This window comes from Rhea americana, unplaced genomic scaffold (assembly GCF_003343005.1).
Source record: "Rhea americana isolate MKP2758 unplaced genomic scaffold, rheAme1 scaffold_43, whole genome shotgun sequence".
NCBI classification, from domain to species: Eukaryota; Metazoa; Chordata; class Aves; order Rheiformes; family Rheidae; genus Rhea; species Rhea americana.
Genome location: NW_028186568.1, coordinates 3194626 through 3206814, shown reverse-complemented (window position 1 = coordinate 3206814; position 12189 = coordinate 3194626). Strand labels below are relative to the sequence as shown.

The following is a 12189-nucleotide window of genomic DNA, read 5'->3' as shown; positions in this document are numbered from 1 at the left end:
AAAAAAAAAGCTTTCAATATAGTCCTTAGTTCATGATCTGTCTCTATTGTATGACATTTGAGATCTAGCAAATGCCCTATTTAGATGCTTCAGATAGTGTCATTTTCAGACAGTTTCAAAGATGAAATGTCATCTTGGTGGCYGCATTATTCTAGATTTTATGAGGATCTTTGATGTTTGTAGACATGCATACAAAAACTCCTTAAATTCTAATTGTTTTTTTTTTTCATAGTCCAATCTGAATCTGGTTGTGCCAACGTTGTGTCTGCAGCTCCCTGCCTGGCAGAGCCACAGCAATATGAAGTACAGTTTGGACGATTACGCAATTTTCTCACAGGTAAATAACAGGAAGGGAGAGGGAAGTAGTTGAACTTCTGTCATTTCAATGAGTAAAAGACACTATAATAAAACTAAAAATGTTTCTATCTGTCCTTTGACTTGTAGTTATAAGATTTCACTTACAATTAAAAAGAAATATTTATCTTTTTCTACCTTTGTATTGAGCACTTYTGGCTCTTGTAGAAAGCCATCTGTCTGTCTTTTCTTGTTTGGTCATTTTGCGTTTGTGTCTGTGTAGGTGTGCTGGACAACAGCAAATTCTAGACAAGAGGGAAGAGATGTTTAAAGTGTTTTAGACCAAAAATGTGAGGTCACCTGGAAATCAGTGTAGTTCTCTGCTGTCTTTTAGTTTAGATTTGTGGATTTTGTCAGTCACTGCTTTTTTTTCTTTTTTTTTCTTTTTTCTTTTTTTTGTGATAGTCTAGATTTTTAAGGGAGAATTTGTTCCCATAAATTTATCCGTACTGTTTTTTGAGACTGGAGATACATGACAAAATGGAAAAATGTTCTGTGGTGTGATGCAGGAGATAATCATGCTCTTATCTRAAAAAAAAGAAAAAAAGACACTTTTGGAAGTGTTCTTCTATCTACTATTAGTCCCAAAGGTGAGAAGGAGAAAGCAGAAAGGGTTTTAGAGGGTAACACCAAGGGAAGTGAGGTTACCACTCTTTCCACCTTTCCACATATACATTTGTCCAGTGTAGGAATTTGTTCCTGGTRTGTGTAATACCTGCATTAATATTCCTGATGATGCTAGGTGAGAGGGAGGAAGGTAGAGGGAGTGAGAAAATAGTGAAGTCTTAATCTTGCCATCTAGAGCAATTTAATACTATTGCATTATAGGATTAGAGGGTAAATCCTTATAGTTTAATAGTGTTTTGAGAAGTATGACTGTCCTCTTCAGTGGCTTAAATACCARTTTGGGAAGTGCTGTGTATGATTTCTTAACAGTCCATTGTTTGAGACCTGTAGATATCATGCTAGCAATCTTTCAAGGCATTAATGTCAATGATTTTTTATCTCTTTTTGTCACTTTTATTTCTCTCTTGCAGAAACAAAAGCAGTTCATGTGTGTAATTTGCTAGCTAGCCATAAGACACAGCAGGACACTTCTCATTTCTCTGTCTGTCTACAGTAGCACTGAAGAGTGGGCAATGAACTGGACTCATTGAATAATTTAGGAATTATTCTGGAGGTCTCTAGTTCAGTCTCCTGCTCAAACCAAGGCTCACTTCAGAGTTAGATCAGGTTACTCAGGGCCATGTCCGGCCAGGTTTTGAAAATTAAAAAGCATGGAGGTTCTACTGTACCTCTGGGCTGTTATTCTAAGGCTGAGCAATTTGGTAAGAATTTTCTTTGCTGCAACTTGCCTTTTGTCCTTTCACTGTGCACCTCTGAGAAGAGGCTTGATCCATTTCTTCTATAATGTCCTGTTACATAGTTGAACCATCCTCCTYCTTATGGTCATCTTCAGTCTAGACAGATCCAGCTCCATTCCATTATCCACTTCTCATATAGTCTTGAACTTTTTTGTCACTCCCATCTCTGAGTTTACCATCCCTTCCCTGTTCTCCCATCTGCAAAGTGAGGTCTTTCCTCTTGTTGCATTTCTGGACTAGAGSACCTGCTAGCATAACAGAAAAGAGCATCTAAGGGCTGTTTAGCACTTTTGCTACACATACACCACTGATTTCAATGGCTGTGGCTCAGTTTGACTGGGATGGAAAGGAGGAAGATGCTTAAGTATGCCTATATGCGTGTCTATACACTGCACACCRCGTGCACACATACACTCTGTAGTCATTTGTACAGAGATGGGGAARAGGCACAGTATGGAGAGGAGAAAGTCTTGAAGAATGTTCAGTAGGATAGGAAAGATAACTTAATGAAAATAGAAAAAAAAATGGTGAGTGGCGGGAGGGGGAGAGGGAGGGGAAGAGCAAGTTGAAAAGAAACAATGCYGTTTTGATACCAGCAATGCATATCTTGTTCCAGTAATTCAGATGATGTATGTGCACATTTGGGCTTGTAATAAATCGTTGTTGCAGCCCTGTACACTGCCATGGTATTGTACGGCAAAGCTCTGCTCCTTACRGCTCCTGCAGCCAACTGAATATGGGAGAGAAATGGCCACAAGAAGATGGTGAAGGAGGGGTGGAGCTGTTGCACAGATTAGTCTCTGCAAGGTACAGCGTAGTGTAATCAGGAGTCTGTTACACTATGTACTAGGAATTACTGCTGGGATTTGCCTTGGCACAGAGAGCGAGTGCGAGAGCGAGTGCACGCACACGGACAGGCACGGAAATAAAACAGGAGCAGAGCATATTGCAGCACATTTTCAATACTGCTTGTAGCTTCCTTTCCTCCAGAGATAAATTAGTTCCATGCATATAAAAACATCAGATAGAAATTGTATTGAAGCTGAGAAAAAAGCCACCAAAGTTCAGGCCCAGATAACCTAAGTAAATAATTCTGATTTAAATGTGATACTTAAATACTTTTTTTAATGTAATAAATTTTAAAGCCCATTTATTSCAATAAAATGACTGCTGAGATTTTTTTTTTAATCTTCCTAAATATATAGGAGAAAAAAATCCAATTCTCATCTAGTTCATGAGGTAGTATTTTAATATCTGAACTACACCTAAAACGGAGTTTGAAATCTGTCCCTTTTTATTCTGATAGTATACCTCACRGACTTGAAAAATCTCTTTTCAAGTCTGTCACAGATACTGCGTATCCCCTTTTGGTGATAACAGGGATTCATAGGTATGCACCAGCAAAAGTCTCCAGGGACTTGCCCTCCTGTGCTGCTGTCAAGTTTTTTTGCAGTAATTGTCCTTGCTCTGTTTTATTTCCACTAGAAAACTGATTGAGAAATCATCYACTGTTTGTTGCTCTTTTTTTTTTTTAATGTAGATTCAGATTCTCAGCACAGCCATGAAGTGATGCCTCTTCTGTATCCTCTCTTTGTCTACCTCCATCTGAATATGGTCCAGAATGGCCTAAAAAGCACAGTGGACAGTTTCTACAGCCGCTTCCATGGCATGTTCTTGCAGAATGCCAGCCAGAAGGATATAATTGAGCAGTTGCAGACTACCATGACTATTCAAGATATCTTGTCCAACTTGAAGCTCCGAGCTTTTCTGGACAACAAGTATGTCATCCGCCTTCAAGAGGACAGCTACAACTACCTTCTTCGCTACCTCCAAAGTGACAACAACAATGCCCTGTGCAAAGTCCTGACCTTGCACATTCACCTGGATGTGCAGCCCGCCAAGAGGACCGACTACCAGCTCTACGCCGGTGGGAGCTCCTCGCGCAGCGAAAGTAACGGCCTGGAATCCAGCGACATGCCGGCTTCTATTCTGCAGAATGAGGCGGCCATGGATTTACTGCAGGACAGCATTAAACGTGTCAAGGAYGGGCCCCCTTCCTTAACAACCATCTGTTTCTATGCCTTCTATAACACAGAGCAGTTGCTGAACACTGCAGAGATCTCACCGAATAGCAAGCTGCTTGCTGCCGGGTTTGATAATTCATGTGTTAAGCTGTGGAGCCTGCGTTCCAGGAAGTTAAAATCTGAGCCCCATCTTGTTGATGTGTCCCGCATCCGCCTGGCTTGTGACATCYTGGATGACGAGGTCTGGATATCCTCTCTCTCTCTTTTTTCCCCCACCCCCTACCCTTTCTTGTTGAGGTATTTTGGTATATGTTGTTGAATATCTAATAGTGTCCACAAGGCTGTTCCATAACCTGTCTACCTTGACACAAAGCCTATTCTCATTCCTATTTTCTCCTGTAGTGGTTGTAAATGGTGTATTGAGGTCCAATGAGTGTGTGCTCAGGCAACAGTTTGCTAGTCCTAGCTGCTTTTCTCCTTTCTCCAGCTGTTCTTGGAACAGATCCTAGCGCACAAGCAGCTAAGCGATGGGTCACTGGAGAGGGCTCCCTTCCCTAAGTAGCGTGAAGGCTTCCTGTGGATAGAAGGATGAAACAAGGGGACCTAGTAGAAACACACAACAGCGAATGAAAACTAGAAGGAAAATGGCTCAGAACAACCTGTCAGAAGGTAATGGAGAAGGGCAAAGAAGCAGKAGGAAGTGCCTAAGTGCAAGTCTATGTTAAGGAGTCACCTTAACCAGAAGTGAAGATTTAGTATGAAAAAATTACGCCAAACTGTTAGGAATCTGCARTGTAGAAACCTCAGAGACTTCCCACTTTCCTGAATACTGGAGAAGAGAACAAGGATGTGTGTGCTTTTCACATGCCGAACTAGATAGCATCTTACAGTTTACTCTTATTTTTTTGCCTTCTAGTCACGTCCTTCCTCCCTTCTCACCRCAGCTACCCACGTAGCATCTTATATCTGTTTAGAGATCAGAATTTGTGACTCTTCCTTTGTTTAATCACCTCTTAAAAAACCTTTTTTGTTCTTGTGTTAAGCATTTTGCGGGAGAAACATCCCTCTTTCCACYGTTCTATTTTCTTCTCATAAAGAATACCATGTAGCAGGATTCTGTTTACTTTGGAATAGTGCATAAAGCCTGCTATACACAATGATTTATRGTTAGGGATTGCTTTGTTAGTCAGCTTGAGAGCTARAAGCAGGCATTCAGGTACAACAGCACAGCTATGTGCTCACCGCTTCCCAGGTTAACTCATTCTGCTGAGTGAACAGAAAAAGTGGGTCAGACTGGCCCAGGATGGAGCTATGGACTGTTTTCATTATAAGCTGCAGGAGTCCATAGGACATGTGATTATGGATCGCCTGTCATGGAAATCAAATGCAAATAACCTGTGACAGAGGAGAATTTCCATGGTAAATCTGCAGGTCACCTCTCTTGGCTTCAGACTATATGAGAGTGAAAAATTGCCAGGTTATCAGGAGTGTGTGTTAGCTTTCTTTGGCAGGCATTTGCTTATCTTAATGTGTTATGAAACAGCCATGAAAGCTTACATACAAATGGCTCTTGTTGGTTATTTAATATTTTGTGTATCCTGCAGTATTTATGTGCAGATTTGAAAACAAAAACTAGTAAAAGACCATCACAGACCAAAATCACTGCCGTGAATAACTTCACTACTGACAAACAAATCACGACCTGATAAGGAGTTCAGAGTTGTGGTGAGGGACACCAGCATGAACACACTGCTGGTTACRTGTCCTGAATGCAAATGAAAGACTATGGACTACAAAGGAAATAAATTCAGGTATCCTGGGGTCCTCAAGTGAAAAYACACAAGCACCCAAGAGGTCACAGCTGGGAACAGACCAGTACACACTTGGGAGTCACTGGGATAAAAGCCACAAATACYTAGATACACCAAACAAGTACCCTGGCTGAGCTGCAGTTGTCAGTAATACAGCTCAATGCAAATAGATGTTGTATTTCAGAGAGTCACTAGAATATGATTAACAGCTAATAACAGAGATAAATTTGATGAAAAGTTTGACTTCATCAAAGAGAGAAAATCTTATGTGCTTTGACATTACTTCAGTATGTTCTGTAGAATAACTTAGGAGGATATTACAGTTGGATGGGTTTTRTAGGGTTTCTTCATTTGTAGGGTTTATTTTGTTTGATTTCTGTATTGTGTAATTAGGTTTGGATGCAGTACTATATTTAAATAGTGTCTGACATAATTCTCTTCAGCTGGGTTTCTGATTTGCTGCAARCAAATAAGTCATTCAGTTTATGCACTTATAAAAGTTTAGGACTGGTAGTTTCAGTGCTTGTCTTTCAGAAGTGGCACTAAAGTTAGACTATTAGGTTTATTAACTTTTTTTGATGCATGAGTGTGCTTACGAGTGTGCACACGCATGCACATAAATGAAGTTGAGATTTGGCAAGAGTGTTAGAGAAGAACAGTTGCTCCTAATTGACATAAAGCCTGAGTGTCAGCAAGCTCGAAGTCTTTAACTGCATGTCGTTTTAATGAGTTTTGTTCRGTGTGGTACACTTCACCAGTGCCTTCCTTCTTGGAAATAGGACAGCCTTACCATTTTGGGGTAAGGCAGCTCCATTTCCTTTACAGTGGCATCTCACAGAAGCTTTAAAGTCTCCCTTACTTAAGGTCCATTATAAAATGCAGTTTTGCAGCTGTGCAAATGGCCTTATTGTTTGTCTCTTTGCAATACTGCTGTGCACATCACTGATGCTACCCAAATCAACAATAGAAAATAATACTCTTTGTTCCAGGCCATAAGAGTGGCAGCCTTTAAGTTCCACAGAAACTGAGCCTTGGCTGTGTTCAGCTCTGCTTTTAAAAYGCTGAGCTGTGGCGGGCAGAGAAGATGGTACTGGGGAGTGGCAGATGGGAGGGGAATTCTGGAAGAAGCAGTAAGAAGTGTCCTGCAAAAAGAGCCACAGTATCTACCCCACATCTTTCCCTACTAGGAAATTCCTGCTGTAGGCAGGTAAGAGATCTTCTCTTTGRCATCTTAACACTACAAGATGTAACAGAATGTGGTGCTTGGGGAAATTTACTACTAGTAAAAAGAAACTTTTCCTCACCCTAATACTACCATTATTAGTTTTTTGAGGCTTGCTTATCCTCTTAAGGCTGATGCTTGGTGGAAGGATGTAGACACACAAATTTTGGACTGTTGTTTTCCTCCAAAACATAATAGGGCTGGGAAGAAGATGAATGAAGACCTTTTATCATTTTTAAAAAACCTGAGCATTTATATGACGTATATTGCTAAATGTGGGTTCAGGGGAGCACACAAGTGAAAATTACTGTTTCACGGGACGAAAGGGTTCCTCATGGAATTAATATCATTTCTTTTGTTGATGTCAGCTGTGTACACTTACTCTCTCCCTGGGAAGGCATCTCCATAATGAACTCTTACTGCTTTATTTCTTCCACCTTCCTTCTGAGTTCTGTTTTGCCAGGAGCTCAAACACCTACATTATTTCCTAGTTTTCATAAGTAATACAGAGCAGAAGATACATTAACAGATTTTTTTTTTTTTTGAGCCAGATAGTGTTTGCTGCCCAAAATGTTAAATGCATCAGTAGTAAAGTTCCCTGGGTCCAGATGACTGTCATGCAGAATCCACTAATTTAACTATTTGCAGAGAAGTTGGGCATTCTKTCCATAGGTATCATATTTGGAAGGTATCCTTTGTAACAAAAAAGCTGAAGTTTTATTTTCTTTTTGGCTTCTTAGTAATGTAATCTTTTGGAGTCTTCTTGTTGCTCAGGAAGAATTCCTGTTCACTGTTGAAGAGTAGATTTTTAGCTCATTTTAGTAGTGTTGGTAAGTTTTCCAGTTACCTCCTATTCCTTAAAATCTTTTTTCATGCCTCTTTTCAAAATGAGTAGTACAACTAGTAAAGGGCAGCTTTGGGTGTGTGTAGGTTATTGATTATAATATGATTACGTAATTAAATTTCTTGTACATTCCAAGTAACTACAAGCTATTCCTGCTAACGTGCAGTAGCAACCACTTCAGAAAGGGCCAGTGGATATCTCATTAGTGCTCATTGGTATGTTATGTCCAGGAAAAACATTCAGTGTCTGGAATAGGTATCCTGAAAAAAATATATATATTATGAAGAGGGACTCCCRTCTTCCTTGCTGATTTATAGCACAAGATGCAGATTTTAGCTGCAGACTTTATAAAGCTGCACACCTACACTGTAGTAGCTGTGGGATGTAGGGGAATATGTGTTTGATCTGACAAAGAAATGGAGTTTGATTCTACAGGGCAGTAATTTAGTGGCTGTATTTCCGGCTGCTTCGTTAGTCTGGTTAGCAGACTAACCTGGATAGGGAGGAAATGGAAAAACTTAGCAACTCAGAAGCATTATAGGTATACTGTTTTCAGTGWGCCCATAATGGCAACATGCAGCTGTTATGCTAAGTGGGTGTCAAGCAGAAGTAAAGCATAAGATATGCTATCTGTGAACTCAATAGAAGTGTGGTTTTTAGTGCTTCAGCTGGCATTTTGAAATAAACTGCAGCTGTAATGTAAGAGACAGAATACATGCTTACAGACAGCCCGGGGAGCCCTGTGTGATTTTGAAGACACGACGTTAATTGCTTGGACTYGTGGAATTTACTAAAACTATAGTACAATATAGAGAACTTGAGTGGGCTTCCACTGGTGACTTGTCAGGAATCTTACGGTCTTAATTAAACAGTATGAAGTGCTGCAGGTATCAACTGTTCTCCTTTAATGTGGTAGCATAGCCTAGAGATGCTGTGGATTCCAGCAAGCAATGCTCTATCTGAGGCAGGAAAAGCAATTTGAATAAGAATGGGGCTTTGCATGCTGGAGCCTGCAATTTCTCTGTGCCTCACCTCCAGAGTAGAGATGAAGTTGGCTCCGAGCCACATCATAAAACTCCCATGGGCACTGACTATTCTGAAGAGAATTAGCATTGCTAAACATGGATTACTATCAACCACTATAAACAGGCAGAAGGGATGGAGAAAGACAGCAAGCTAGTGAATTTGTAGTTTGGTCACCTCTTAAAATGAGGTTTGAGACCCTTGGATGAGAAGGGCTCTGAGGACTGCTGGTAATTCTGAAGCAAGACTGTCTCTGGGTCCTGAGATCAGGCTGTGAAGTGTCATCGTGTCAGCTAAGAGCACCGCGCTCGCTGTGCGCTTACTGATTTTGGTCGTCAGCAGCAGGGCAGCCCTGGGGAATTCAGTTTCCTCTTGGGACAGGAAGCGTTCGTTCTGCAGGAAACAGGCCAGTCTGCAATGATAAAAGCCAAAGGGGCTGCTCCCAAACAAAAGGACATTGTGTTGAACTTGATGTACACAGATTATCCTTAGATGAATGTTACTGATTCTGTACTGATAGAAAGTGTTTGCGTGACAGTCCTGGGGAAAGCTGGTCTCACACTAGCATGCAGATGCCTCCCAGGCCTTGATTAGCTTCTCTCAGTCTGTCAGTGAGACCCCAGCTTGTCAGAGGAGGACACTTTTTGGGGGGCTGAGATCTGCTGAAACTGTGCAATCTGTAGCTGTTGATTGTCCRAAGATGCCACTTGAGGAGTAGACTTTTAGACACTAATACTGTCCACTGAGAAAATGGGTAGAACTCCCAAATTCCTTTAGCACAGCTCGCTAAACGGTTTTAAACATGATAGACTTCCATGTTTATGTGCTCTGGTATCTGAAATGAAGAATTACAGGCAAGAAAAAGGTGTCCAGTACCAATCTTTTTGTGATTATCCATCTWCTCCTTCCTCAAAATAGATTGTTTGACCTAAATAAACTGCATACATTAGGTTCTTCTGAAGGATGGGGATATGAAAACATTCTAGTGGAGTGCGCATGGAGAAAAGGATATTATGGCCTTACTGAGTCTCTTTTCATATGTGGGGCTAAGAAGGAATATTCAGCAAACAGCTCTTCATCTCCTGCCTTTTGTTTAAGGACATCTGGGCTTCTTTTTCTCTGCTGTGAGACTCATTTCCAATAATGACCACACCAAAAGAGCAGATGCCAAGATCTCTTTCAACATCTCTGCCAAAAGTTTAATAGAGAACGGRCACGGAATAAGCAAATATATTTAGCAAGTGTTTTAAAGTAAGAGACATTTGGAAAAATATCATAAAATATTCCTTTTTTCATATTGGCATAGAGTCTCTGATAAAAGTACGTTCTGGAGCAGGCATGAGGCTACACAAAATGAAGATAAAACCTTTATAAAGGTCTTACCTCTACATCTCTTTCAGCATTGTCTTAGATGTGCAAATAGGCTAGCAATGTCTGCGTCTATGTTGCATCAAATGTGCCATCTCTAAATTAAATCCTTCTGTGATAATGCCCTGTTTTCCTCATGCTGGTTCTTGTATTTGCTGAAGAAATAAACATGCTTTTTTTTTCTTTTCTTTTTTCTTTTCTTCTTTTTCTCCTCCCCCACACCAGGAGGAAGAGGATGACTGCGTAGGCACAGAAATGAAGATCCTGAGAGGACACTGTGGACCTGTGTATAGCACAAGGTTCCTTTCAGACAGTTCAGGACTCTTATCTTGCTCTGAGGACATGTCCATTAGATACTGGGACCTTGGAAGTTTTACAAACACTGTGTTGTACCAAGGACATGCCTATCCTGTCTGGGATTTGGATATTAGTCCCTGCAGCCTGTACTTTGCCAGCGGTTCCCATGATCGCACAGCAAGACTCTGGTCATTTGATCGGACGTACCCACTGCGAATATATGCAGGCCATTTGGCGGACGTGGACTGTATCAAGTTCCACCCCAATTCCAACTACTTAGCAACGGGCTCCACAGACAAAACTGTGCGCTTATGGAGCACTCAGCAGGGCAACTCGGTGCGTCTTTTCACAGGTCACCGTGGCCCTGTGCTAGCGCTTGCGTTTTCTCCCAACGGTAAGTACCTGGCATCAGCAGGTGAAGACCAGCGGCTAAAGCTGTGGGACTTGGCTTCAGGAACTCTTTACAAAGAACTGAGGGGGCACACGGACAATATAACCAGCCTTACTTTTAGCCCCGACAGTAGTTTGATTGCTTCAGCRTCAATGGATAATTCTGTCCGGGTCTGGGACATTCGGAACAGTTACTGCAACGCCCCTGCAGATGGGTCTTCCAGTGAACTGGTTGGTGTATATACYGGACAGATGAATAATGTACTGAGCGTACAATTTATGGCCTGTAATCTTCTTCTAGTGACTGGAATTGCACAAGAAAATCAGGAACATTAATTTTTTTTTCTTTGGGAAGTGGGTGGGTTTATTGAATGCCAGAGTCCATTACAAGCTGAAATTAAATTACTGACTGTGAAACATTTTTCTTCCTCTGTCCCTGTGAAAGGCATGTTCAGAGTGATGCAAATGCTTTAAAATGTCTTACCCACAAAATGGCCCATGCTATTGAATGGAGTGAGAAAAAAGGAGGAATGAAAAATGTATACATTCTGATCTTGTACTGGTAGGGATGAAGAAAAAGGAGAGGAAATTCTGATGTCCAGTAGCTTGAGAAAACCGAAAGCCTGGTCCAGACAAGTGAAACTGCCATCCAGATAAGCTGCTGACCTGCACTTAAATATCTCACATTGATTGATGGGCACATCTTACCTACTGTTAGCTGAGGCTTGAGTKTGTGTAGAACTACTGGCCCAATGTGTTTTTGTTTTGTTTTGTTTTTGCTTTCTTGGTATTGCAGAGGACCAGTGTTTTAAGACCCTTACATTAAAAGAAAACTGTATTTTCTACAGCAAATAGTGGTCTGAAGTATTACAGCTCCCTATAGCACTTCTGCAATGTTTTGGACTAATTAAGTAGAAAATACAATTTTTCTTTTTAGTAAGGGAAATAGAAATCTGACCTCAGTTGGGGCCCATCTCTGCATTGTCATTGAGGTTTGGTTCCTGGTACTAGCTGGGATATTTGTATTTATGGTCCAGAAATTGGAGAACTTTCTGAATCTGGTTGCACTGTGTTTTGAGGATGGGAGGACAGTGGGGGTAGAGTGGTTGCCTGAAGGACAGTAAACAACTTGCCTTGGCTGAAGGAGGGCATGATGGAACCGAACAGGCTAAGTCTGGACTCCTAACAGAAACAGGGCCTGTCAATCCACCACTGCACCTCACAGAAATATTTCCATAAATGGAAATTGGCAGCTGGGGCAGAGAGGGAGACAGGGAGAGAGAGGCACAAAGTGACATGGGACAAAATAGTATTACTAAATTATTGTGCATACACACAGCTTTGCCAGTGTTGGATTTTTCTCAAAATGTTGCAATATAAGTTTCATGAACACTTTGTGAAATAAATCATCAGCATTTAAAAGCGGGATCTGAGGAGAAAGCACGTTCTGATTTGTCACTTGGAGAGATTAAATATTTCTGCTTTCTGGAAA

General features: G+C 41.0%; 1 protein-coding gene across 2 annotated transcripts in view; it reads left to right on the top strand.

Moving 5' to 3' along the window:
- TAF5L (TATA-box binding protein associated factor 5 like) overlaps positions 1–12189 on the top strand; it is a 19190-nt gene extending 7001 nt beyond the window's left edge. For both annotated transcript variants that reach the window (XM_085315490.1, XM_085315489.1), the window contains exons 3-5: positions 233–337; positions 3259–3983; positions 10236–12189. In XM_085315490.1, the coding sequence (XP_085171616.1) occupies positions 233–337; positions 3259–3983; positions 10236–11033 (1628 nt within the window). In that variant the 3' untranslated portion in view covers positions 11034–12189. The remainder of the gene's footprint in view (positions 1–232; positions 338–3258; positions 3984–10235) is intronic.